Source organism: Podarcis muralis, chromosome 7 (assembly GCF_964188315.1).
Source record: "Podarcis muralis chromosome 7, rPodMur119.hap1.1, whole genome shotgun sequence".
Lineage (NCBI taxonomy): Eukaryota > Metazoa > Chordata > Lepidosauria > Squamata > Lacertidae > Podarcis > Podarcis muralis.
Window position 1 is genome coordinate 5320160 of NC_135661.1, and position 26618 is coordinate 5346777.

Consider the following 26618-nt stretch of genomic DNA (forward strand, 5'->3'; position numbering starts at 1 on the left):
CTGGCCACTGACCAAGCTTTCTTTCTTTCCCCAATATTTTCTCTTCTGGGCTAGTTTGTCTTGGAAGACAACATGTCCGTCTTGCCAATCCAGGAGGTAAGCAATTTGTTTCAGATCCCCCCCCCCTTGGGCATTTTGGCACTTTCTCAGATGAAGGGAAGGGGGGAGAGAGAGGAGAAAATAAACAAAAGCTGCTGTCTGTATCCACCGCAATCAGCCCGAGCTAAACGCTTTCTTTCCCAGCCGAACAGCGCAGGGGTGTGAAATCGAGATTAGAGCGCACGAGATTCTATATTTTTTCCCCCTCTGACTGCCTCCACGAGTCACAGGGTTTGGTGTTAACAAAAATATAGATCTAAAAATTCCACCAGTGTAGGAATAATCCTCTCTTTGGATTTCCTGTTAGACTTGTTGTTTTGAAGGCATCTGTACTGGGCATCTGTACTCCAACAGAGACCCTGTTCAGAAGAAGAGCTCCCTGGAACTGCTGCTCCTCTTCACCACTGCATTGTGTTTTCTTATTCACCCACCTGTTGCTCTGGTCCAGGACTCACCGAGGAAGAATCATAGATTGGAAGGCAACCCCTAAGGGTTACTAATTCGCCCAACCCACTGAGGTGCAGGAATCCCAGCTACAGAAGCCCTGGCAGGTGGCCATTCAACCAGTGGTGTAGCAAGCAAACACAATTAAAACCAAAATAATTCTTAAACAGCTGAAACATTCTATAAACAGTTAGAATTAAAAACATCTAAAAAACACTTTCAGTTTTAAAACATTCTTAAAGGAATCACAGTTCGCAACTTTCTTCCACCCAATGGAACGGTTTTACTCAGCCGTCCAATGACTGGGTAAACAGGATTGCTTTCAAATTCCTCCCAGAAGTCACCAGGGAGGACATTTCACAACAAAGGAACCACCCCCAAAAAGGCCCTGCTGTGTGCCAACCAGACAGTCCCAGTTGGGCATGCTGGAGGCTGTCATAAAACTGTCCCTCGCCTGTCATTCACAGATAGTCTTCCTGCCAGAATCAGGCTTCTGTGCCTTAAAGGCTTTGAAGCTCTTCCCTGATTGGTTGGTGTCAATGCCACCAGGGATCCCAGGCTTGTGGGCAGTTAATGAAAAGGGTCTGTCACTGGAACTGGAGCAGTAATTTCAATGCTGAAAGAAGACACGTAAACAAATACTGGATATGAATGGAAAGCAGGTTGTTTTTCTTTCTTCCCCTCCTGCATCTTATCTACCCAACACCTTTCAGTGCCAGAGTTCCTTGGAAGGCATGGCGGAAACTTGGCCGTTCATGAAGGCCTGAGGGATATCTGGCTGGGATTCAGCCTGTGTGCCTCTGTTCTGGAGAAGGGCATTGACAGGAGTCTAGCAGTCCAACACGCTACTTGGCAAGTTGATGAGGACTAACTTGAAAGGCCCTATTTCCTTAAAATTAGCTTGGCTGATGGTCAGGGATGGTGATGGGAGTTGTGGTTCAGTTGTGGTTTTCTCTACCCTTGAATTAAATGAAGGCAGAATTCTGACAGAAATAGCTAAAGGCAGCAAAGGCAAGTGATGGTCAGAGTTGTGATGGAGGGCAGTGAAGGCAAGTGATGGTCAATGTTATGGTAGAAGTATCTAGGGGAAGTAAAGGTCTAGTTTAGGGTTGGACAGTCTGTGGCCTTCAAGATATTGTTGAACTACAACTCCAACCAGCATGGACCAGTGGCCAGGGATGATGGGATCTGTTGTCTGGAAAGCAGCAGGGGCTGAAGGTTAAGAGCATAAGCATGTAAGAAGAGCCTAAATGGATGGGCCAATATGGACCCATATGGACCAGCACCCTATTCTCACAGTGGCCACCCAAATGCCCATGGAAAACAAGCAAGTTGCAAGAGCAACTCTCCCCTCAATAGCCACCGAGAGCTCTCTCCTCTTTGAATTTGTCTTCTCCTCTAATGCCATCCAAGTTGGTGGCTAATCACTACCTCCTGTGGAAGTGAGTTCCGCAGTTCCACTCCCTGCTGCATGAAGAAGTCCTTTTTCTCTGTCCTGAATCTTTGAGCATTTAGTTTCATTGGAAGCCTCTGAATTCTACTGTTATGAGAGAGGGAGAAAAACTTTTCTGTGTCCGCTCTTTCCATGCCATGCAGAGTTTTATAAACATTTATCACGTCACTGCCTCTTCACCTTTCCTCAGCTAAAATGCCCCAAATGTTGCAACCTTGCCTTCGTAGGAGAGTCGCTACATCCCCCTTCATCAGGTGAGGCAGACAGCTTTTCAACCTGGACTTTTAAACTCTAGCAATATGGTTATTTTTAAAATGGAAGGACCCAACACCCCTCATTATCCTATCTTTGTGAACAGACATGCCCCTTGGCCAATGAGCAGCCTGGAATGTGTTCGTTCCACCGCTCACCTCACCCTGCACCCTTCTGCAGGTGCCCTCTCTCTGTAAGAACCCGTTCCTCTCCCAACCTCTTCATTCTTTGCCATGCATTAATCTGAGCTTTCTTCCCTCCCCCCGCCCCCACCCCATGACAGTTCCATTAAGAAATTATTTACATTTCTCAAAGAACGCCTCTGTTGCCTGCTCCCGTGTCATTTCCTTGCCACGGAGATGGAAATTGCTGAGAGTGAAGTGGGATCTCTCAGAAATAAGCCCTGTTGAGGTTCCATCATGGATTACGGTGACAAGAGAGCCAATTTGCTTTTCAACAGGATGATGGGGTTACCAGGGAGGGTGCAGGTCTAAGAGGACTTCCTGGCAGAGTGGGGCAGACAGATTCTTTCCTCCCGCCAAGTGAGATTGTATTAGCTGTGCGTTTACTTGCTGTCTCCTTAGTATTCAGGATTAGCAAAAACTGTTTGGTACCTCTCCAGGACGCGGGTGGCGCTGTGGGTTAAACCACAGAGCCTAGGACTTGCCGATCAGAAGGTTGGCGGTTCGAATTCCCACGACGGGGTGAGCTCCCGTTGCTCGGTCCCAGCTCCTGCCAACCTAGCAGTTCGAAAGCATGTCAAAGTGCAAGTGGATAAATAGGTAACCACTCCGGCGGGAAGGTAAATGGCGTTCGCCAGAAGCGGCTTAGTCATGCTGGCCATATGACCCAGAAGCTGTACGCTGGCTCCCTTGGCCAATAAATAGAGATGAACACTGCAACCCCAGAGTTGGCCACGACTGGACCTAATGGTCAGGGGTCCCTTTACCTTTACCTACCTCTCCATGAAAGTTTTGGCACTTTTGAAAAGCATGGTTGGATCCAATCCCATAACAGCAATGTGAAAAGCTTGCTGGATCTGACCCATCTAGTCCAGAATCCTGTTCTCACAGTGGCCAACACAGATGCTTATGAAAGGCAGAACAAAGCTAGTTTGGCTTGTAGGCATTGATAGCCTTCTCCTCCAGGAATTTGCCTGATCATCTTTCAAAGCCATTCAGCTTAGTGGAAAAGGGAGTTTTTCAGCCACTAAGTAGAAGTTGCCTTATCCTTTGTGTTGACTGGAGACAATCGGGGAGGAAGGAGGTGAGTCAGCTACTGAAGATGGGCTCCTAGGGTCACTCTTGAGAAAGTGCATGGTGTTCTACAGAGGAGTTGTTGTTCTTTATGTTTCAAAGATGAGTGTTTAGGAACCCAGAGAATGCAAGGTGCGTCATTTTCAATATAATGAAGTGCAAATCCTGTTATGCACAATTGTGCTTCAAGGGTAGCACAGTTTAAGTCCCTGCAAAAGGGAAATATTCAAGAACTCCAAATCATTTGCCCGTGTATGTGTCCAGAAAAATAATACATCTAGCTGAAAGGCAGCAAGTGGAGATCTGCATTGATGGTTGACAATGGATCTCTAATTATGGTTGTATCATCTTAGAATGGGAGCATGGCTGCAAGGGGGCATGGCTGTCACAATCGTGGAGGGACCCCGCACTTCTGAATTTATAATCAAATAATTGGAGAGCTGGAAGGGACACCAAGAGGCATCTAGTCCAACTCCCTGCAATTTAGGAATCTCAACTAAAGCAACCATGACAGATGGCAATCCAGCCTTTGCTTAAAAACATCCAAAGAAGGAGAGTCCAACGAAGTCCGTTCCACTCTTGAGCAGCTCCTGGAATCTCCTTCCTTTTATCCATTCATTCAGGTCCTCCCCTCTGGAACAGGAGAAATCAAGCCTACTCCATCTCTCATGAGCATAGCTGTCAACCGTCCCTTATTTGGCGGGAAACTCCCTTATCCCAGCGCCATGTCCCGCTGCTGTCCCTTATTGATGATGTCCCTTAAATTTCCCGGGTTTCAAAGGAAGCAGCTCCTCTCCCTCCCTCCCTCCCTCCCTGCTGGCCAGGGAGGAGGGAGGCTCCAACTGTGTTGCTTGGCTGCGTTGCTCACCCAATAAGGAGTCTAAGAACGACTGGGGGGTGGAGCTTGCATGCCTTGTGCCGATCTAATCAGCCGCGTTGCCTGGGGACTCGCCTTTGCTCAGCGCTTCCCAGCGGTGGTTTTCCTTGCTGCATCCCCTTTGCCGGGTTCCTGCGCTGTGGGAACCACTGCTTGAGGCTTCGTTTGGCTGCTGGCTGGGCTTTCTGCCTTTGACTCAGAGGGGCTCAGAAGTTGAACATACCTGTGCCCGGAAAATCCCTTATTTTGGCTGCTGATCCCTTATTTTTGAGGCTGCTGGTCCCTTATTTTCAAATCTGTAAGTTGACAGCTATGCTCATGAGACAGACCTTCAGATATTTGAAGATGGCTCTCGTATCACCTCTCAGCCTTCTCTTCTCTAGGCTAAACATACGCAGACTCTCTCACCTGTTCCCCATCAGGCTTGGTTTTCATGCCCTTGATCACCTCAGTCGCCCTCCCCTGTACACATTCCAATTTGTCGATATCCTTCTTATACTGGGGTGCCCAGAACTAGATGCAGGATTTCAGGTGGAGTCTGACCAAGGCAGAATTTGCTACTATGTTGTTGATTACAAGAGCCTTGTTATGGGTCTTTTGCCTGCTTTGAAAAAGAGATAAAAACCTTTTGCCTTCCCTTCGCTCTGCAATCCTAGCCACTCACCTGGCAGGCCAAAGGGAAGTGGCAAAGAGATGATTGCCTTGTCTGTAATTCATAATGCATTTCCCTCAAGGTGCTTTTCCAGAGCTGTCAAGAGTTGTGCTGGCAACTTGGGCCCTTCACTGGAAAAACTATTTTATTTTATTTTATTTTATTTTATTTTATTTTATTTTATTTTATTTTATTTTATTTTATTTTATTTTTTTATTTTTAAAACCCAACTGCTTCCCACTTAACCTTCCTTCCCCCATGCCTACCCTACCAGAGCAACCTTTGGGAGGGCTAATAATAATAATAATAATAATAATAATAACAATAATAATAATTTATTATTTATACCCCGCCCATCTGGCTGGGCTTCCCCAGCCACTCTGGGCGGCTTTCCAACGAAAAATACATTAAAATGTCACACATTAAAAACTTCCCTGAACAGGGAACAGCCTTCAGATGTCTTCTAAATGTCAGGTACAGTGGTGCTTCGGGTTACATACGCTTCAGGTTACAGACTCCGCTAACCCAGGAATAATAGACTCCGCTAACCCAGGAATAGCAAAGTTAAGAACTTTGCTTCAGGATGAGAACAGAAATCATGCTCCAGCGGCGCGGCAGCAGCAGGAGGCCCCATTAGCTAAAGTGGTGCTTCAGGTTAAGAACAGTTTCAGGTTAAGAACGGACCTCTGGAACGAGTTAAGTACTTAATCTGAGGTACAGCACCACCCGCGTCCATTTTCTTAGTTAAGACCCCTTGAATCCCTCCTAAAAGAATAAAGACACCACAGTCTCATTCATAAGCAGTAAAAAGAAAGCTTACACAGCAGAGCACAGTGTGATCCCTGAAGGCAGGCTTTAGGCTTAAAGTTTCAAACATATGCAAACCTAGTGACTGCATGCTAGCAGTCCATGTGGTGCTGTGGTCTAAACCACAGAGCCTAGGGCTTGCCGATCGGAAAGTCGGCGGTTTGAATCCCCGCAATGGGGTGAGCTCCCGTTGCTCGGTCCCACCTCCTGCCCACCTAGCAGTTCAAGAGCGCGGGATGGGATGCCCCGCGGGATGGTAAACAGTGTTTTTGTGCAGTGCTCTGGTTCACCAGAAGCAGCTTAGTCATGCTGGCCACATGACCCGGAAGCTGTCTGCAGACAAACACCGGCTCCCTCGACCTATAGAGTGAGATGAGCGCGCAACCCCAGAGTCGTCCTCGACTGGACCTATTGGTCAGGGGTACCTTTACCTTTACCTTTAAAGAGGAAAATATTAGAACACATTTCAATCTGGACAAACCAGAATGAATTGCGCATTGTCTTAAGAAACTCTCACAAGTTTGTTTACTCTTTTAAGAAGGATATAAGGGAACTTACTAGGAACCTAATAGTGAGAGGCTTACACGAGCCTGCAACCAGCTACCTGCTGTGCGACAGAAGGAAAATGTAAACTCTGCTAAGTAAAGAACTTGCTGGTGCAAGTTAGGAAGGATATTAATAAACAATATATCCTCTCCTGCTACCTTGAATATTCCCACAATCACAGCTCTGCCTTCTTTTAATGTGGGGATAGGGGAGTTCCTACTCTCCAGGTGTTGCTCTGCTATAACTCTCATTATCCCTGACCTTTGCCCAGTTTCTCACTGGGATCACCAGTGAGATGTGGAGTGGAAGGTCGCTCCCAAACACCCCTCAGTCCCCTTGACCATAAGATGAATGCAGCAAGCACCTGCTTCATTGCCCACAAGAACGTCACTGAAATGGGAAGGGCCGTAGGTCAGCCGCAGAGTATCTGCCTTGCAAGCAGAAGGCCCCAGGTTCGAATCATGACACCCCCCTGCCTCAAACCCTGGAGAGCCATTGCTTGCCAGTCAGTGTAGAGAATACTGAGCTTCCCCTTGGATAATTTTCAAATGCTTCTTCCTTTTTCATGAACCGATGGGCAGTGGCGTAGCGTGGGGGGTGCAGGGGGGGCCAGCCGCACCGGGTGCAACATCTGGGGTTTAGGGTTAGGGGGCGCAAATCCACAGGTTAGGGGGCGCAAATCCACGGGTTAGGGGGCACAAATTACTTGCCTTGCCCCGGGTGCTGACAACCCACGCTACGCCACTGCCAATGGGTGATATTATTTCAAAAAAACCACTTGAATTAACCATTAGCATTGTCGCCTTCAGGAAAACTGTCAATGAGATCAGTCTTGTCTCCCAGTAAGCACCCTCCCCATGGGGACTGGGGAGCTCTGAGCCCCACCACCTGTTCCCCCAGGGTTTTGGTTCGTCTCCTTGAAACTGCTCCTCAGCAGCGCCCGTGACTCTCTGACAGAATCTGTGGGATATCTCTTTCCCCAGCCTTTTATAACACTACTGGAGCATCTAATACGTCTTGATGGAGACAGATCTCCAGCAATAAATCCCTCCCATGGCCATGTCTAATTCTTAAATATCGCAGCTTATTTTGCTAAATGTATCTTAATAGGCGAGGCATAACCGTGCTCGCTGAGAGGGGAGTGAGACGGATGGAGATGTTTGGAGTAATGAAGCATCAAGTTAATGAAGGATCCGGCGTCCAGCACTGGACGCAATGAGACGAATGGATATTGGTGGGAGGCGGCCTGGAGAGCGAACAGTGGCAGCTGGGGGCTAATTCTTTTTTTATTTTTTAAATCAGTGATCTGTGTTTCCTCTCGCTTCTTAATTAATCTTGCTGAGTCCTTTGGAAAATGTTGTAGGGGCTGGTTTGGTAGACGCAGTTATGTACCTGGGCCAGTGCCGTATTTACATACAGTGGTACCTCGGGTTACAGACGCTTCAGGTTACAGATGCTTCAGGTTACAGATTTCACTAACTCAGAAATAGTACCTCGGGTTAAGAACTTTGCTTCAGGATGAGAACAGAAATCGTGTGGTGACAGTGGGAGGCCCCATTAGCTAAAGTGGTACCTCATGTTAAGAACAGTTTCAGGTTAAGAACGGACCTCCAGAACAAATTAAGTTCTTAACCTGAGGTACCACTGTATAAGCTAAACAAGCTTAGGGCTCCACTCTCTTGGGGGCCCCAAAAAAATTTGAAGGGGGGGGGGAACTAGATGTACATTTCCAAAATACAAGATAAAAAACAAAATTAAAACCTACATACAGAACAGTGTTTTGTGTTGTGTAGGCTCCTATGATGTAAGTAATGGGCCCCGCCTGCTAGCCTGCTCCCTAAAATATTCAACACAAAAAACAGCAACAATTTGTTGTTGACAAAGGACAGCTGGACATATAAAGGGCCCCATTACCTTCAGTAGCTTAGGGCCTCATCAAACCTAAATCTGGCCCTGACCTGGGCTACGGGGAGCTAAGCTGAGGAGGTATTATGTGGCAGTGGGTGAACCGCCCTGAGACCCCCAGGTATAGGGCAGTATATAAATAAAATTAATAAGAGCCTCAGGCCCAAAGGGGTCCATTTAGCCTAGCATCCTGTTCTTACAACGGCCAAATTCTTTCCTTGTCCTCCAAGCCTTGGCCACCAAGTACCGTATTTTTTTGCTCTATAAGACTCACCTTTTCCCTCCTAAAAAGTAAGGGGAAATGTGTGTGCGTCTTATGGAGCGAATGCAGGCTGCGCAGCTATCCCAGAAGCCAGAACAGCATGAGGGGTTTCTGCTTTCACTGCACAGCGATCCCTCTTGCTGTTCTGGCTTCTGAGATTCAGAATATTTTTTTTCTTGTTTTCTTCCTCCAAAAACTAGGTGCGTCTTGTGGTCTGGTGCGTCTTATAGAGCGAAAAATATGGTAATTTATGTGTTGTTGTTTTTTTCAGATAATGGTCAACTCCATACATTTTTAAACTAAAGCGACAACCGCAAACCTTGTGTGGTTCTCATTCTGGGGGGCAACTGAGGTTCCAGCAACCCATCGACGTCAAGAGCTCCCAAGAGAGGGCAGAAACCTTTCAAGGTGGTTCTCGCGTTCTCACCTGTCTCCTTCCATCTTTTCTTGTGTCTCAGGTTACCTGACGGTCAGCATCGAGCCGCTCCCACCTGTGGTGGTTGGGGATGCCGTCACTTTGAAATGCAACTTCAAGACGGATGGCAGGATGCGGGAAATAGTGTGGTACCGGGTAAGCGAGCCAATCCTCCTTCGCCCTCCAAAAAACCCTTGAACTGCTGTTTCGGTTTGTTTTGTGAGAGTTTCCTTCATTATTTACTCGCTCTGTTTCTATATCACCTCTAAGGAGCTCAAGGTGGTAAATGTAGTTGCGTGGCAAGTTCCCACCTCCCCCCAGTGGTAATAAAGACACATGACACAGATATTTAAGGTTAATGGGCTAAATATGGCCACAACTTTATTGGTTACAGGTGATGAGCAGTATTGGCTCAGGCATTGGTCCTAACCGACTATCTGGCTTCAGCCTGTTCGCTTGAAGTCCGGCAAGGGTTAACCACCAGTAGGGGGAGTCCTGCTGATGCACATCAACTAGGAACTCCCCCGGGGTCACCGCTTGGGGGCGTGCCTTAGGCCCTCACCTCCATAGGCTTCGGACAGGGCCACTCCCCCTGGAATCCTTTATCGGACTACCTTTCAATATGCGAGGGAGGTGATGGCGCTTCCTCCCCCCCTTCCATCTACATAACAATACCAATACCAATGCCTAACCGCCAATACCAAGAAAGTTGTGACGATTTGCTACGAGGTAGGCGAAAAACCAAGTGGCTGGTGCCAATTTGCCAAGTGGAAAAATTCCTACCAGGCCCCTTAACGGCGACCAACCGAGGTCTATAGCAAGGTCGAAGACAGAAAAACCTTAAAGGGAGGGGGGTGGGAAACTGGAGTAGCTGGAAGCAGCAAAGAGGGAGATCCCAGGCTGCCCCTGCATTAATGGAGCAGGCCACGCCCCCAGGCAAGCCGATTGGCTGGTCAGGGGATGATGCGATCGGGATTCCCTCAATCGTGAGGAGGCTGAGAGCCAGCCCCAGCGTGCATGGTGGGAAGGTGAAGACCGCAACCCCACCTCCTTCTACGTCAGAAGTGGCTTCCTCCCTCCTTCCCATTTTGCCCTCCCAGCAACCCTGTGAAGTAGGTTAGGCTGAGAGTGAGTGACCGGCCCCCAAAATCCCACCTGAAGGGCACCTTTCATTTGTTTCCTTGTTTCGTAAAATTTACCCTCTGCTTGATTGTAAAACAAACGAACGAACAAACTCAAAGCAGTTTACACAAAGGACAAAACAATAAAATTCTCGATAAAAATGGACAACAAATAATTAAAAACTTTCAGAATATGGCGAAGACGCCTGCTTGTTATCAATAGGCAGGGAGTGGCCAAGTGTAGGTGCTGCCATACATATTTTAATTATGTATTCTGTGGTTTTTTAGTGTGTTTTTAAGCTGGGAACAGCCCTGAGATCTGCAGATATAGGATGGCATACAAATTTTAATAATAATTAAAACCCTTGGGATCCCTTCCAACCACAGGGCGTTGTGTAGATTCAACATTTAATTGTACCTGGAGTTGTTGAAGTTAATGGGCCTGGCTAACGGAGGCCTGTTAATTTAAAGGGATTCGCTCCTGAATAAAACTGAGTTAGTGGGACATTGCTTTCAAAGAAACATGCCTAGGATCTTTAGAAGGTTTTTAAGAGTGCAGTGCATCTTCCAGCTTGAAAGACTGGTGACTGGGAGTGGCCGCAGAGACCATACGTTGGCTCCCAGTACGTTTTTGAGCACAATTCAAAGTGTTGGTGCTCACCTTTAAAGCCCTAAACGGCCTCGGCCCAGTATACCTGAAAGTGCAGTTCCAGCCCCATCGTCCAGCCCGGACACTGAGGTCCAGCTCCGAGGGCCTTCTGGCAGTTCCCTCCCTGCGATAAGTGAGGTTGCGGGGAACCAGGCAGAGGGCCTTCTTGGTAGTGGTGCCCGCCCTGCAGAACGCCCTTCCATCAGATGTCAAGGAAATAAACAACTACAGTGGTACCTCGGGTTACATACGCTTCAGGTTACATACGCTTCAGGTTACAGACTCCGCTAACCCAGAAATAGTGCTTCAGGTTAAGAACTTTGCTTCAGGATGAGAACAGAAATCGTGCTCTGGTGGCGCGGCAGCAGCAGGAGGCCCCACTAGCTAAAGTGATGCTTCAGGTTAAGAAGAGTTTCAGGTTAAGAACAGACCTCCAGAACGAATTAAGTACTTAACCCGAGGTACCACTGTATCTGACTTTTAGAAGACATCTGAAGGCAGCCCTGTTTAGGGATGTTTTTAATGTTTGGTATTTTATTGTGTTTTTAATGTTCTGTTGGGAGATGCCCAGAGTGGCTGGGGAATCCCAGCCAGATGGGCAGGCTACAAATAATAAATTATGATGATGATGATGATGATGATGATGGAACTCCAGCAACCTGAAACTTTGCGGGGTGGTCCCAAATTTGACATATTTAGGTACGCAGCGGAGAGATGGAACGATCAACGGCGGAAGGGGTGGTGGTGGAACTGACCCAACGCACAGAAAGAAAAGGAAAGAGAGTAGGAGCTTGTGCATTAGCAGTCTGTGTCAAACGCCATTTAGTTTCAGGTCACCTGGGCAGCTGCTGGAGCCGTAGGTCCATTTATCTAGAAACCCATTAAGTCTTTTTGGGGGATGGGGGAAAATGACAGGAGTTTAACCCTGCCCAAGAAGCTGATTGCCTTCCCCTTTCTCCGGCTGCTGCTCTCTCCACTCATTCTGGGCCAACCTGCCTGCGGAAGACGGGAGAAAATCATCGGATATCTTGGCTTGGTTTGCCCCTGGTAGTGCTTCTATTTTAAAAGGAGGGGGGGAGAGAGAGAGACCTCTGCTCTTCTGCAATCTGGATTTGTATCTGCATCAGACTTGGAAGTGTGCATAAAAATGAGGTCACTATATTGGGGGAGGTTTGTGTGTGTGGATTTTCAAGGGCAAGAGCAGTGATTCGAATGCAAGCGGCCGTGTTTTCTGATATCATCTCCCCAACTTGTTTTTCATTAAAAAAAAAAGTTTGCTTATTGAAATATGTATCGACTATACTTTCATAGACGTACAGGAAGATGGCATGCAGCATACAAAATCTAAAGATGTAAGCATGGATAAATACTGGTTGGTTAAAATGGAATCATGGAACAGTAGATCTGGAAGAGATCACAAGGGTCATCTAATCCAATCCTGTGCAATGTTGTTGTTTTCGTTGTTGTTATCCCACCTTTTCCCCAGATGGGTAGTCAAGGTAGCTTACACAAAATAAAGCACAGATAAAGTTCAGAAGGCTAAAAACATATAAAAGATAATATACATAGGTCATGTTTCCCTAACACTCACAATGCGTAAATTCACTTATCAGAAGACGAGGAATTCGTACTCCCAACTTTGCTATACACACTGCAGATTCAGAATTTTTTACTTTTTTGTTTGCTTTTTGCTGGTTGGCTGAGGAACTTTAGCAATCTGTATTTTAGTAAGGTTTCAGAGGGTTTCTCTGGGTTTTCCTGGTTTTTTCTTCCTCTTCTTTTCATGAGTCAAAATTCTGTAGGAACATATTGGAAATTTCCCCATAGGAATCAATGGAAATCTCCAACTTGTTATGTGAACGCTCACCTAATGATCAGTTTCTAGGGAATGCATTGTGTTCGGAAAACGAGACCTGCATGTAGTTAAAAAGTAATTAGTGTATAATAGAATTGAGACAACATAAAAATGGGCCTACGCCAATCAAACAGTGCCACTCCAGCAAAAAGAAACCTCCCTGCAGTATGAAGTATGCAATAAAGGAGAGTTCCATAAATTAAAGGCTCACCCAAAAAATTCCTCTTAAGCTCCCAGAACAGGCGACAAGCAGAGCCTTTACTGCATATGGAGGGACAGAGGGCGTAGGGTGACCAGCCTCATAGAACTAAAATGCTTGTCTGGTTAATGCACAAGGGGTTAATGCCATAAAGTAAGCTGTCCTGGCAGGCTTAGCTAGGGTCTTCCCCCTCGCCTTGGGAGGAATGAAATCAAGCCTATTGTTTCCCTCAGGCTACAATGTGAACTCTGACGTGTAAAGAGGTCTGAGCTAGTTGATCCAAGCTCAGACCATATGGCTTCCTGCAAGCCATCCTTGTGCTCCTATACAGTAAATTCAGGAAGTTCCCCACTTTGGAACTAACCTAAGTTTTACTGCCTGTGTTTTCTGACTCCTGTATGTAAAAGCACACGAATCTGACCTTTGAAGAGTTTGCAAGTAAATCATTTTTAGCTTGCCAAACTCAGGGTCTTTCTCTATGCTAGGTGAGGTGGAAAACATTGGAAGGAACTTGGAAGGGCATATTGGAAGGGCACTGGAAGGGTCGGAGTGAAGAGTTTGGGGAAGGAGCAGGCTTAAATAGCCATGCTCCCCATGCCAATTGGCTCAAATGAGCCCCCTGACCACAGCAACTCCTCCCCTGGACCTAACCAACTGAATCTCCTTGGGAGGGGAGTTGGGGTGCAGCAAATTCTTCCCCCCCCCCCATGATGGGTAGGACCAGGATTTCAAATCTTGAAAATTCAGTGGCCTTCTTTGATGATACATGTGTGTGTGTGTGTGTGTGTGTGTGTGTGTGTGTGTGTGTGAATAACTTGCTTGACATCCCAAATTGATTTTCCCTGCCTCTTTTTTTGCAATAATAATAATAATAATAATAACAATAATAATAATAATAAATTTTATTTATATCCCGCCCTCCCCAGCCGAAGCCGGGCTTAGGGCGGCTAACAACAATAAAATAATACAACATTCTAATGCCCTCCTAGATCCAGCCAATGGGCCCCAATCTGCCTTGTAAGCAGCAACCATGAATTGGAGATTCAATTCATTATCATGCATGGTAAAAATAAATAAATCCAGAGTCACTCGCCCGCTGGTGATGGCATCCCCTTTTCCTTCGGTTCTCTCCCCCACGCCAAGCCGATTTCAATGTCAGACACCCGAGGGGATTTAAGATAAACAATCATATGATGTGGGTGTTGAGTTCGAGGGGGAGAGATAAATCCCCCGCCAAGCACTTTTAATACACAGCAACATTTAAGATTCCCCGAGCTAACGCACGGCAGTTCTCTGTTGGCCTTGTCTGACCCGGACGAGGAGCGAATCAGCTCTGATGGGAAGTGAAGGGCCTGGATGGTGAGATGGTGCAGTTTGGCTTGTTGCTGCTGTCAAGAGGTTGAAGGCCGTGAAGAGGTCTTTGTGGGGCTGTTTGCAGGACGTGGAGGGTGGGCGGTCATGGCAGCAGTGGCTGATTTCCCCCGAGTCGCCTTGTGCAGCGAACTCAGAGACCACAGAATCATAATTCTCCTCCAGCTCCTCCAAAGTTCAGCACATAAAACAGCAACCTACAGGTGTCCACCCACCAGCCTCTTGGCGGAGATCCACATGGCATCATCCACGTGGCAGCTTTGCGAGGAGGAGAGTGGAGCAAACTCAGAGTGAGGGGATTAACCTAGAGGGTGCTAAATGGTGATTGGACAAATCCACGGAGGAGAGGGCTATTGGTGACTACCAGCCGTGATGGCTATACCTTGCCTCCATGGTTGGAGATTTTATGCTTTTGAATCCCAGTTGCTGGAAATGGCAGAAGCAGACCCTCTGAGTGTCCCTGTTTTCCAGGACAGTCCTGGATTTACAGAAGCCATCCGGGTTTCTGATTTTATCCCAAAATGCTCTGCTTTTCAGTAATTATAATATTATAATCATAATTTATTATTTCTACCCCGCCCATCTGGCTGGGTTTCCCCAGCCACTTTGGGTGGCTCCCAACAGGATGATGATGATGATGATGATGATGATGATGATGATGATGATGATACAACGAAACATCAAACATTAAAAGCTTCCCTAAACAGGGCTGCCTTCAGGTGTCAGATAGTCAGATAGTTGTTTATTTCCTTGACATCTGATGGGAGGGCATTCCACAGGGCAGGCGCCACTCCCGAGAAGGCCCTCTGCCTGGTTCCCTGTAACCTCACTTCTCACAGGGAGGGAACTGCCAGAAGGCCCTCGGAGCTGGACCTCAGTGTCCGGGCAGAACGATGGGGGTGGAGACGCTTCTTCAGGTATACTGGGCTGATGCCATCTATAGAATGTCCTTATTTTCATGGGAGAAATGTGGGAGGGTATGGAGTTATGTGACACCCCCCCCCCCAAAAAAGCAAAGGCAATAAGGAACTATACAACCTTTATTAGATACCTGAAGGGAAGTTTTTTTTAAAAAGTGTATAATGTTTTTGTATATGTTGGAAGCCACTCAGAGCAGCTCGGACAACCCAGTCAGATGAGTGGGGTATTATTATTATTATTATTATTATTATTATTATTATTAAGGATGTCCATATTTTCTTTCCCCCTTTTTTTCTAATATTTTTATTTCATTTTAATACACCACATACAAAAAAGAAATATGAAGATAAACAAATATCCATCACCTCCTAACAACTCAGAAAGAAAAACATCATCATCAGCAACACCACCACCACCAATACATTGAATAGTGCTCACAATACATTTAACATAAAATGACTTTTTCCTATGTAGCTGACTTCCCGTCTACTCCTTACTTCTTTTTCTCATCCATTATTCACTGCCATATTATAGCATATTTTGGCTTTAATGTTATTTATTCTATCCTAGGTTTTCCATCAGATTTAAAACTCCTAATGTCGATATTTTCAACAGGGAAATGTTGGCAGGTATGCAGAAGGGGAGAAGGCTCTTATTTTGTTGTTGTTTAGTCGTTTAGTTGTGTCCGACTCTTCGTGGCCCCATGGGCCAGAGCACACCAGGCACTCCTGTCTTCCACTGCCTCCCGCAGTTTGGTCAGACTCATGCTGGTAGCTTCGAGAACATGGTCCAACCATCTTGTCCTCTGTCGTCCCCTTCTCCTTCTGCCTTCCATCTTTCCCAACATCAGGGTCTTTTCCAGGGTGTCTTCTCTCCTCATGAGGTGGCCAAAGTATTGGAGCCTCAGCTTCTGGACCTGTCCTTCCAGTGAGCACTCAGGGCTGATTTCCTTGAGAATGGAGAGGTTTGATCTTCTTGCACTCCACGGGACTCTCAAAAGTCTCCTCCAGCATCATAATTGAAAAGCATCAATTCTTTGGTGATCAGCCTTCTTTATGGTCCAGCTGAAGGCTCTTATGCTCAGGCCCTAATTGAGGGTTTCCCTCAGGCAACTGTTCAGCCACTGTGTGAAGCAGATCCTGGACTGGATGGGCTGTTGGCCTGTTCTTATTCTTTTATGCCTACTCTGAGTAGGGCTAACAATCAGAGACAATCAGAAGTTTCCAAATGGAAAGAAATTGAAAGGAAAAAAATCCCCCGTCCTTCCAAGTTCTTCTATACCATTGTAGTATCATCTCCATGTCTCGATTTCCCTATGTTGCATTTTTATGACAAATGAGTGCAGGCCTAATTATCCACTCTACTTCTGGTAAAACTCACAGCTCATCCCCCTTCCCCCCAATCCCATAAGACTCATTGATCATCCCAATTATGCTCATTAGCACTTTCTCCATGTCTTCGTTATCTTCCATAACAGCATCTGACTCCCTGGCACCCCCATTTTTTTTTGCAGTCCTCCGGAACAGAACACCACAGGGGTCTCTTTTCATCCTGGGTCTATTCGTTAGCACATCCCATTTGAAAAAAGTTAGCAGACTTTCTTTGAACCTGAAGCCGAGAGCTTCCTCCAAAGCCATAAAATAGTTACATGAGATCTACAGTGTGTAGCCTTTGGAAATCCCGGTTTCGTGATGAAGGCACTCAAAAATCATTTGTGGGTATTGACTTCATGGAGCTGTTGAAGATGACGACCACTGGGATGGGAGTTAAAGGTAAAGGGACCCCTGACCATTAGGTCCAGTCGTGGCCGACTCTGGGGTAGCTGCACTCATCTCGCTTTATTGGCTGAGGGAGCCGGCGTACAGCTTCCGGGTCATGTGGCCAGCATGACTAAGCCGCTTCTGGCGAACCAGAGCAGCGCACGGAAACACCGTTTACCTTCCCGCTGCAGCGGTACCTATTTATCTACTTGCACTTTGATGTGCTTTCGAACAGCTAGGTTGGCAGGAGCTGGGACCGAGCAACGGGAGCTCACCCCGTTGCGGGGATTCGAACTGCTGACCTTCTGATCAGCAAGTCCTAGGCTCTGTGGTTTAACCCACAGCACCACCCACGTCTTGGGGTTTATTTATGGCATTTGTACCTCCTCTTTGGGACGCGGGTGGCGCTGTGGTCCATGGTGAAACCATGGAGAGCTGCTGGCAGTCAATCAATCCATCTCCTTTATTGGCATAGAAAGTGTGTGTTGTATACATGGATCAAAACACAACATTGACAATGACTCATAGTAGGAGACACTTTAGGATAAATTGGTCCAGACGTCGAGAAATAAAAAGGTGGCTCTTAGGACTTATAGTGACGAAGTTTCATGGCATCACTCAAAAATCTTACCACATTCTCCACAACATCATTCCTACAGTTATTCAGCAGAAAGGACATCCTGGAATAGTCGGTGTGATGGGTAAAAAAGGTAAAGGATGATTAAATCCAGTGCAAGGCAACTATGGGGTTGTGGCGCTCATCTCACTTTCAGGCCGAGGGAACCGGCATTTGTCTGCAGACAGCTTTCTGGGTCATGTGGCCAGCAGGACTAAACTGCTTCTGACACAATAGAACACTGTGATGGAAACCAGAGCGCATGGAAATGCCGTTGACCTTCCCGCCGCAGCGGTACCTATTTATCTACTTGCACTGGCATGCTTTCGAACTGCTAGGTTGACAGGAGCTGGGACAGAGCGACAGGAGCTCACCCCCTTGTGGGGCTTCAAACCGCTGACCTTCTGATCAGCAAGCCCAAGAAGCTCAGTGGTTTAGACCACAGCGCCACCCGCAATCTCTCCTTTGAAAACTGCCCTGTATAGGGAAGTTCTATTTTTTATGTTTAATGTTTTATTATTTGTATATATACATTAGAAGCCACCCAGAGTTGCTGGGGCGATCCAGTCGGATGGGTGGGGTATAAATAATAAAATTATTATTGTGGAATAGGAGCTCCCTATTTTCATCGGAGAAATGTTGGAGGGTATGCCGTCATTCTATACAGTGGTACCTCGGGTTAAGAACTTAATTTGTTCTGGAGGTCCGTTCTTAACTTGAAACTGTTCTTAACCTGAAGTACCACTTTAGCTAGTGGGGCCTCCCGCTGCCACCGCACCGCCACCACGTGATTTCTGTTCTCATCCTGAAGCAAAGTTCTTAACCCAAGGTACTATTTTTGGGCTAGTGGAGTCTGTAACCCGAAGCGTCTGTAACCTGAAGCATCTGTAACCTGAAGTGTCTGTATCGCGAAGTACCACTGTATCTTCAGGTGCCAGGAGAAAATGTTTTTCTTCAACCAGCACTTTGGCTGATTAAACAATATTGCCATTTAAAGAAGGGCAGGTATTTCCAGATGAAGGGCAATAGATAGATAGATAGATAGATAGATAGATAGATAGATAGAGTGGCACCTCGGGTTACATACGCTTCAAGTTACATACACTTCAGGTTACAGACTCCGCTAACCCAGAAATAGTACCTCGGGTTAAGAACTTTGCTTCAAGATGAGAACAGCAATCGTGCAGCGGCAGCAGGAGGCTCCATTAGCTAAAGTGGTGCTTCAGGTTAAAAACAGTTTCAGGTTAAGAACAGACCTCCGGAATGAATTAAGTACTTAACCCGAGGTACCACTGTAGATAGATAGATAGATAGATAGATAGATAGATAGATAGATAGATGATTGATAGATAGATAGATAGATGATAGATAGATGATAGATAGATAGATAGATAGATAGATAGATAGATAGATAGATAGATAGATAGATGATAGATAGATAGATAGATGATAGATAGATAGATAGATAGATAGATAGATAGATAGATAGATGATAGATAGATAGATAGATAGATGATAGATAGATAGATAGATAGATAGAGATAGATAGATGATAGATAGATAGATAGATAGATAGATAGATAGATAGATAGATAGATAGATAGATAGATAGAGATAGATAGATAGATGATAGATAGATTAGATAGATAGATAGATAGATAGATAGATAGATAGATGATAGATAGATAGATAGATAGATAGATATAGATAGATGATAGATAGATGATAGATAGATAGATGATAGATAGATGATAGATAGATAGATAGATGATAGATAGATAGATAGATAGATGATAGATAGATAGATAGATAGATAGATAGATAGATAGATAGATAGATAGATAGAGATAGATAGATGATAGATAGATAGATGATAGATAGATAGATAGATAGATAGATGATAGATAGATAGATGATAGATAGATATAGATGATAGATGATAGATAGATAGATAGATAGATAGATAGATAGATAGATGATAGATAGATAGTATCCCTTAATGGGTTCCCCAAACCCTTACGGTCGGGCTGTTTCTCTGATTCCAGACCCTTTCCCTAAAACTCCATTTGGTGCCAGCCTGCTTAACGTACATCAGGATGTGTGTCGTTTTCTTTTGTGCACAGAGAAATCTCTCGCTCTCTCAATCTCCCCTCTCCCTCCCTGCCGTCTTCTCTCTTGATTTGCCGTACATCTCTGGCTTGCAAGCTGGATTGTAAAGGCAGCCAACCGTGGAAGCAGAATCAGGCGCGTTACAAAAAGATTAGGAGTCGGTCTTGCCAACGGGAGTGTGTAGCACAGGAAATAGTTGCCCATTAAAAGTTTTTTTAAAAAAATTCAAATCAAAAAACCTGACCCTGCGTGGAGCTATGACTAGGAATGCTAATGATGATGATAATTAGGGCTGCAATGCTTAATAGATTAATCGGGCTGGTTAATTAATTAAAATTCTCTTCGGGTTGCATTAAAGGGGGGGGGGAGGAAACAGGGACTCACAATCAGGCAGATCTTCTGGGGGGGGGAATGCCAAACTCTGCAGGTTGTTATTTAAATATTTATTTGGCTATGCAAGGCTTTACCTGGCACTTAGCAGGCTGACCTCTGAGCAGTTCACATAAAACAATAGACAAAATATTTGTAAGAAATGCTGATGAAATCGACAAGCATCGGAAAGGGTTTGAAATGATTGAAATGCAGCTTTGAACAATGGGGTGTATCCAGTCTTCCTCAGACTGGGTACATGCTTCCCTCATTTCGATTAATGGCGGTCAGTAAAATCTATTCATTTCTCTGAATCTAGTCTGTGTATGAATAATGTTGAATACAACAGCACACAAACACACACAAGTTGGTAATGGAAGTGTTGGCAAAAACCCAAAGGTTGTAGGCATGTTATCCTTCCCTCTCTCACATTGCTAGAACTCAGGGTCATCCAGTGAAGCTGAATGTTGGCAGATTCGGGGCAGAAAAAAAGAAAGGGCTTTTTCAGGCACTGCAGAGCCTATGGAACTCACTGCCACAGGGCCGGGGATGGCCACCAACTTGGATGGCTTCCAAAGAGGATTGGAGGAGAGAGATGCTGAAGGCTGCCAACCATGATAGTTACAATGAATGTCAGTTTCTAGGAATCACAACCGAGGAGAGTGCAGTTGGGCTCATATCCTGTTTCTGAGCTTCGCACCGGGGCTTCTGGTTGGTTATTGGAGAACAGTAGGCTGCTTGAAGGGGATGTGGGTGGCACTGTGGGTTAAACCACAGAGCCTAGGGCTTGCCGATCAGAAGGTTGGCGGTTCGAATCCCCGCGACGGGGTGAGCTCCCGTTGCTCGGTCCCAGCTCCTGCCAACCTAGCAGTTCGAAAGCACGTCAAAGTGCAAGTAGAGAATAGGTACCGCTCTGGCGGGAAGGTAAACGGCGTTTCCGTGCACTGCTCTGGTTCGCCAGAAGCAGCTTAGTCATGTTGGCCACTTGACCAGGAAGCTGTACACCGGCTCCCTTGGCCAGTAAAGCGAGATGAGCGCCGCAACCCCAGAGTCGGCCATGACTGGACCTAATGGTCAGGGGTCCCTTTACCTTTACCTTTAGGCTGCATGAAAGAGACCTTTGGCCTGATCCAGCAAGTTCTCCCTGTTGGAATTCCTGCTCCATGATTGCAGTCATGGGATTGTTGTCTTCACATGACCGGTATATGTTTTGACTCCACAGAGTGGGAAGTGGCGGAGACAGGATGTTTGTGTTACTGTGTTCCGTGAGGTAGGACTATTGTCCTTTGTTCTTTTTCTCTTTGCTGTCTGATGCTAGAGAGAGAGGGAGCCATGTTGCAGTGCTCCGTGTGTGTTTATATGTAAATAAAGTAGATTAGCCAAAATGCTGAGTTGCTGATGTCTGTTACGCAAGTTGCGCAAACTTTGCAGATCCCTAAGTGTGCCGGTGTCGGTTGGCATCGGTCACTGTGATGTTCGGGCTGAAGAAAGCTTCTGAGGCTCCCAAATGATCGACCAGGAGGGGGGGGAACATGCCAGTTGAGTAGGACTCTGAGTGTAGGCTGAACTCCTGACAATGGTTATGGGCCCAGGGATTGGGGCCACAGACCCAGTGCCAGCAGAGGAAGAACCGGGGGTTGTTTTTGTCCCTGTTGGGGTCTCCTGGAACCGGCAGCGTGAAGCCTCTTCAGAGACGGAAGAGAGAGAAAACTCCTGACACTCCCGTTGTTCATAGATGAGCTAAAAGGAAAATGCAGATCTTACTGAGGGGAAAAAACAACCTTTCCCTGAGGGTCAGTCATGCAAGATCTGTTCACCCTCATATGGAGGATGTTCAGCAAGAGATAATGGAGAGGCTATAGCGCAGGTATGTGATCTTTGGGCCTTCAGATGTTGCTGAACTACAACTCCCATCAGCCCCTGCAAGTGCGACCAATGGCCAGGGATGATGGGAGTTGTAGTCCAGCAACATCTGGCAGGTCAGAAGTTGTGCAACCCTGAATTAACATCTAAAAGCAGAGGTCTCTTCAATGCACCTGCAAAGCTGCAGTGGTCAGAGATGAAGGGGATTGGATTTCAGCAACCCTGGAGCAGCCCCTGCCTCTGAGCCTAGCCTATTTCACAGGGTTCATGTTGGGATTAAATGAGGAGGGGGAAGGGGCTGTGTAAGCCACCCCTTTGAGCTCCTTGGGGGGAAATTGGGATATAAGAGCAATACAATTTAAAAGTGCAAATTTCAAACTGTGCTTGGGTTCGCATACGGGGAGAAGAAGAAAGGACAGAGCAGTTTCTCATTAAAACGGGAACAAAACCAGATTTCTCCTTCCTTCCAAGCTACTGGGGTAAATAGAGGACATGGTGGTCTCTCAAGTAACTGGCTTTGAGCAGTTTTTGCACACATGTATACAGTACCCACCCCCTCCAGTCCAAAAATAAAAATAAAAAAAATCACCGACCCTACCTACACATCCCCCTTGGTCCGTTTTCCAGTCCACTGCAGGCCTGCTCAGTAATATTGGATTAGCCCACTTTCCCTGAAAAGCTGATTTTCAATTTGCATAATCCTTCTTCCCGTTTGGTGGAGCATTGCGGTATCGCTGTGATAAGATGAGGTGGATGAATTGGGGGGGGGGGGTACAAATTGCTCTCTCCAGGCTGAGTGGCGATGGGCTGGGCAAGAGGAGAAAAAGGCGGGATTAGCTATTTTTATCATTATTACTTTTTAATGGAAAGGTTCAAGGAAGATCTCCCCAGCACCATTTGCCTTCTCATTGGAGAAGAGATTTTCAAGAGGGAACTTGAAGTGGATAACCCAAAATGATCAAGGGGGGGGGGGGTGTGGAATGCAGTGATTGGGGCATTTTAGTTGTGAGAGGCAAGATGATAGAAGTTTATCAAATTATGCATGGCACAAAGAAAATGGATGGAGGAAAGCTTGGGACTCGTGGACATCCAGTGAAGATTGGAAGGCTCAGGACAGACCGAATAAAGTCCTCCTTAGCTATGTAGTGCATAGTTAAACTGTGGAACTCTCTGCCACATGAAGCGGTGACGGCCACCAACCCGGATGGCTTTAAAAGAGGGTTATACAAATCCATGGAGGAGAAGGCTATCAATGGCTGGTAGCCACAATGGTCACGCTCTGCTTCTACAGTTGGAGGTATCTGTCTTGCCAGAGTGGTACATGCTCTAGTTCAAGGGTCAGCAAACGTTTTCAGCAGGGGGCCAGTCCACTGTCCCTCAGACCTTCTGGGGGGCCGGACTATATTTTGGAGGGAGGAAAATGAAGGAATTCCTATGCCCCACAAATAACCCAGAGGTGCATTTTAGATAAAAGCAAACATTCTACTCCTGTAAAAACACGCTGATTCGCAGGCCGGATTTAGAAGGCGATTGAGCTGGATCTGGCCCCCAGGCCTTAGTATGCCTACCCATACTCTAGTTATCTTCCAGTTGGACTACTGCAATGAGCTTTACGTGGGGCTACCTTTGAAGGTGACCCAGAAACTACAACTAAGCCAGTATGTGGCAGCTAGACTGGTGACTGGGAGTGGCCACCGAGACCATATAACACCGGTCCTGAAAGGCCTACATTGGCTCCCAGTACGTTTCCGAGCACAATTCAAAGTGTTGGTGCTGACCTTGAAAGCCCTAAACGGCCTCGGCCCAGTATATCTGAAGGAGCAGCTCCACCCCCATCGTCCAGCACTGAGGTCCAGCTCTGAGGGCCTTCTGGCGGTTCCCTCACTGCGAGGTTACAGGGAGCGAGGCAGAGGGTCTTCTCAGTAGTGGCTCCCGCCCTGTGGAACGCCCTCCCATCAGATGTCAAGGAAACAAACAACTCTCTGACTTTTAGAAGACATCTGAAGGCAGCCCTGTTTAGGGAAGTTTTTAATGTTTGATATTCTATCACTTATTATTAATATTCCGTTGGGAGCTGCCCAGAGTGGCTGGGGAAACCCAGCCAGATGGGTGGGGTATAAATAATAATAATTGTTATTATTGTCAATGCTTCTGAATGCCAGTTTCTGGAAACTGAAGGAAGGGTGGTCTTGTGTTTGAATCCTGCTTGTGAGCTTCTCTTTGGGGGCATCTGGTTGGCCACTTTGCAAACAGGATGCTGAACTACATGGGACCCCAAAGGCCTGATCCAGCAGTCTCTTCTTAGATTCTCATAACCATGAATGATTCTAGCCAATCCTGAATTGCGCCGCTCTGTTTGTGGGAGCAGGGGGATTGCCACTGGTCCACGCTTTGTGTGCTGATTTACTAGAGTTAGGGGATGGAGGAGAAATTTCAATTTAGTTCACATTTCAGGGCGAACCTACCTACTGTTCAGTTTCCGAAACAATCTTCAACTCAGCCCCCTTTCAAAGCTTGCACTCCTTCAGATTTTGCAATGAGGTTCTTCTGCCAAGCCGTGTGTACAGAAATTCATATACTAGGGGAAAGGGTGCGTGAAAAATGCACACAGAAAGACACACTGAAGATACAAGTTTCCATCTCCTCCTCTTCAAAGCTGAGCGGTCCTGCCTGCTGAAATTTTTTGGAGATTGCAGAGACTGTGGAAATTATATTTATACGATCTGTAAATGATTCTGAAAGGACTTGTTGGTGAGAGGAGACGAACAGGTGTGTGGAATAGCTGCATGCCTGGTGACAGACTCTCTTCTTTTCACCTCTGAAGGAAGGAGAGGACCCAGTTTTTCTCATTCAGGGATCAGGAGGATCTGGGGCCCTCCAGATATTGTTTGGCCTGGGATCCCAGCAGCTCCAGCACCAGCATGGCCAATGGTGTCAGGGATAATGATGGGAATTTTAGTTCAGCGGTATCCGGAGACACCACACAGAGTTACCTATCACCGCTTTAGAAGAAGGTAGAGCTGTGATGGAGGTAGCTGGGGGCAACAAAGACAAGTGATGGTCCAGTTCAGAAGAAGAAGAAGAAGAAGAAGAAGAAGAAGAAGAAGAAGAAGAAGAAGAAGAAGAAGAAGAAGAAGAATAGTAGTAGTAGTAGTAGTAGTAGTAGTTTGGATTTGATATCCTGCTTTATCACTACCCGAAGGAGTCTCAAAGCGGCTAACATTCTCCTTTCCCTTCCTCCCCCACAACAAACACTCTGTGAGGTGAGTGGGGCTGAGAGACTTCAGAGATGTGTGACTAGCCCAAGGTCACCCAGCAGCTGCATGTGGAGGAGTGGAGACATGAACCTGGTTCCCCAGATTACGAATCTACTGCTCTTAACCACTACACCACACTGGCTTTAGGGATGGTGAACCCATGGTTCTCCCAGATGCCCTCAGGCTGGTATCTTGTGATTCTGTAGAGCTCAGGAGAAGGGTGGTAGGTCAATTGTTAGGGCACCTGCTTTGCACACAGAAGGTCCCTGGTTCAATCCCCAATGGTAACATCTCTAGGAGACAACCCAGCCTGATATCCCAGAAAGATACTACCAGTCAATGTGGATGATATTACCATCAATGAAGCTTCCTGTGTTCCTGTTGAAACTAGTCCTTCAAAACTTTGAGGACCAGAACCTTGCTTTGTTTTAAGAAGAAGGGGACCATAGCTCAGTGACAGAGACCTTTTTTGTTCCAAGATAGCTGACGCCAGTCCATGTGGACAGCACTGAGCTAGATGGTCCATTGGTCCTCCTTAGTATGAGGCAGCTTCCTCTCTTTCTAAGGTTATGTAACTCATTAAGGACGTGGGTGGCGCTGTGGGTTAAACCACAGAGCCTAGGACTTGCCGATCAGAAGGTTGACAATTCAAATCCCCGCAATGGGGTGAGCTCCCATTGCTCGGTCCCTGCTCCTGCCAACCTAGCAGTTCGAAAGTATGTCAAAGTTCAAGTAGATAAATACTTCTGGCAGGAAGGTAAACGGTGTTTCCGTGCGCTGCTCTGGTTCGCCAGAAGCGGCTTAGTCATGCTGGCCACATGACCCAGAAGCTGTACGCCGGCTCCCTTGGCCAATAAAGCGAGATGAGTGCCGCAACCCCAGAGTCGGTCACGACTGGACCTAATGGTCAGGGGTCCCTTTACCTTTAACTCATTAGGGGCTTGACATGCTGTGAAACTGTTTTCCCTACCTGATTGCTGGGTAGCTCAGTTGGTTGAAGCATGGTACTGATAACACCAAGGCCACAAGTTTGTTCCCCATATGGGACAACTGCATGTTCCTGCATTGCAGGGGGTTAGTCTAGATCAGAATTTCCCAAACTTGGGGCTCCATCTGTTTTTTGGACTACAATTCCCATCATCCCTGACCACTAGTCCTGCTAGCTAGGGATGATGGGAGCTGTAGTCCAAAAACACCAGGTTTGGGAAACCCTGGCCTAGATGAACCCGAGAATCCATTTGAACTCTGTTGCTGTTTAGTCGTTTAGTCATGTCCGACTCTTCGTGACCCCATGGACCAGAGCACGCCAGGCACTCCTGTCTTCCACTGCCTCCCGCAGTTTGGTCAAACTCATGCTGGTAGCTTCAAGAACACTGTCCAACCATCTTGTCCTCTGTCGTCCCCTTCTCCTTGTGCCCTCCATCTCTCCCAACATGAGGATTTTTTCCAGGGAGTCTTCTCTTCTCATGAGGTGGCCAAAGTATTGGAGCCTCAGCTTCAGGATCTGTCCTTCCAGTGAGCACTCAGGGCTGATTTCCTTCAGAATGGAGAGGTTTGATA

The 26618-nt window shown here is 46.5% G+C and overlaps 1 protein-coding gene across 1 annotated transcript in view; it reads left to right on the plus strand.

The window, feature by feature from the left end:
* IGSF21 (immunoglobin superfamily member 21) overlaps positions 1 to 26618 on the plus strand; it is a 251973-nt gene that overhangs the window by 72215 nt on the left and 153140 nt on the right. The window contains exon 2 of the mRNA XM_028741566.2: positions 9012 to 9124. Within this exon, the coding sequence (XP_028597399.1) occupies positions 9012 to 9124 (113 nt within the window). The remainder of the gene's footprint in view (positions 1 to 9011; positions 9125 to 26618) is intronic.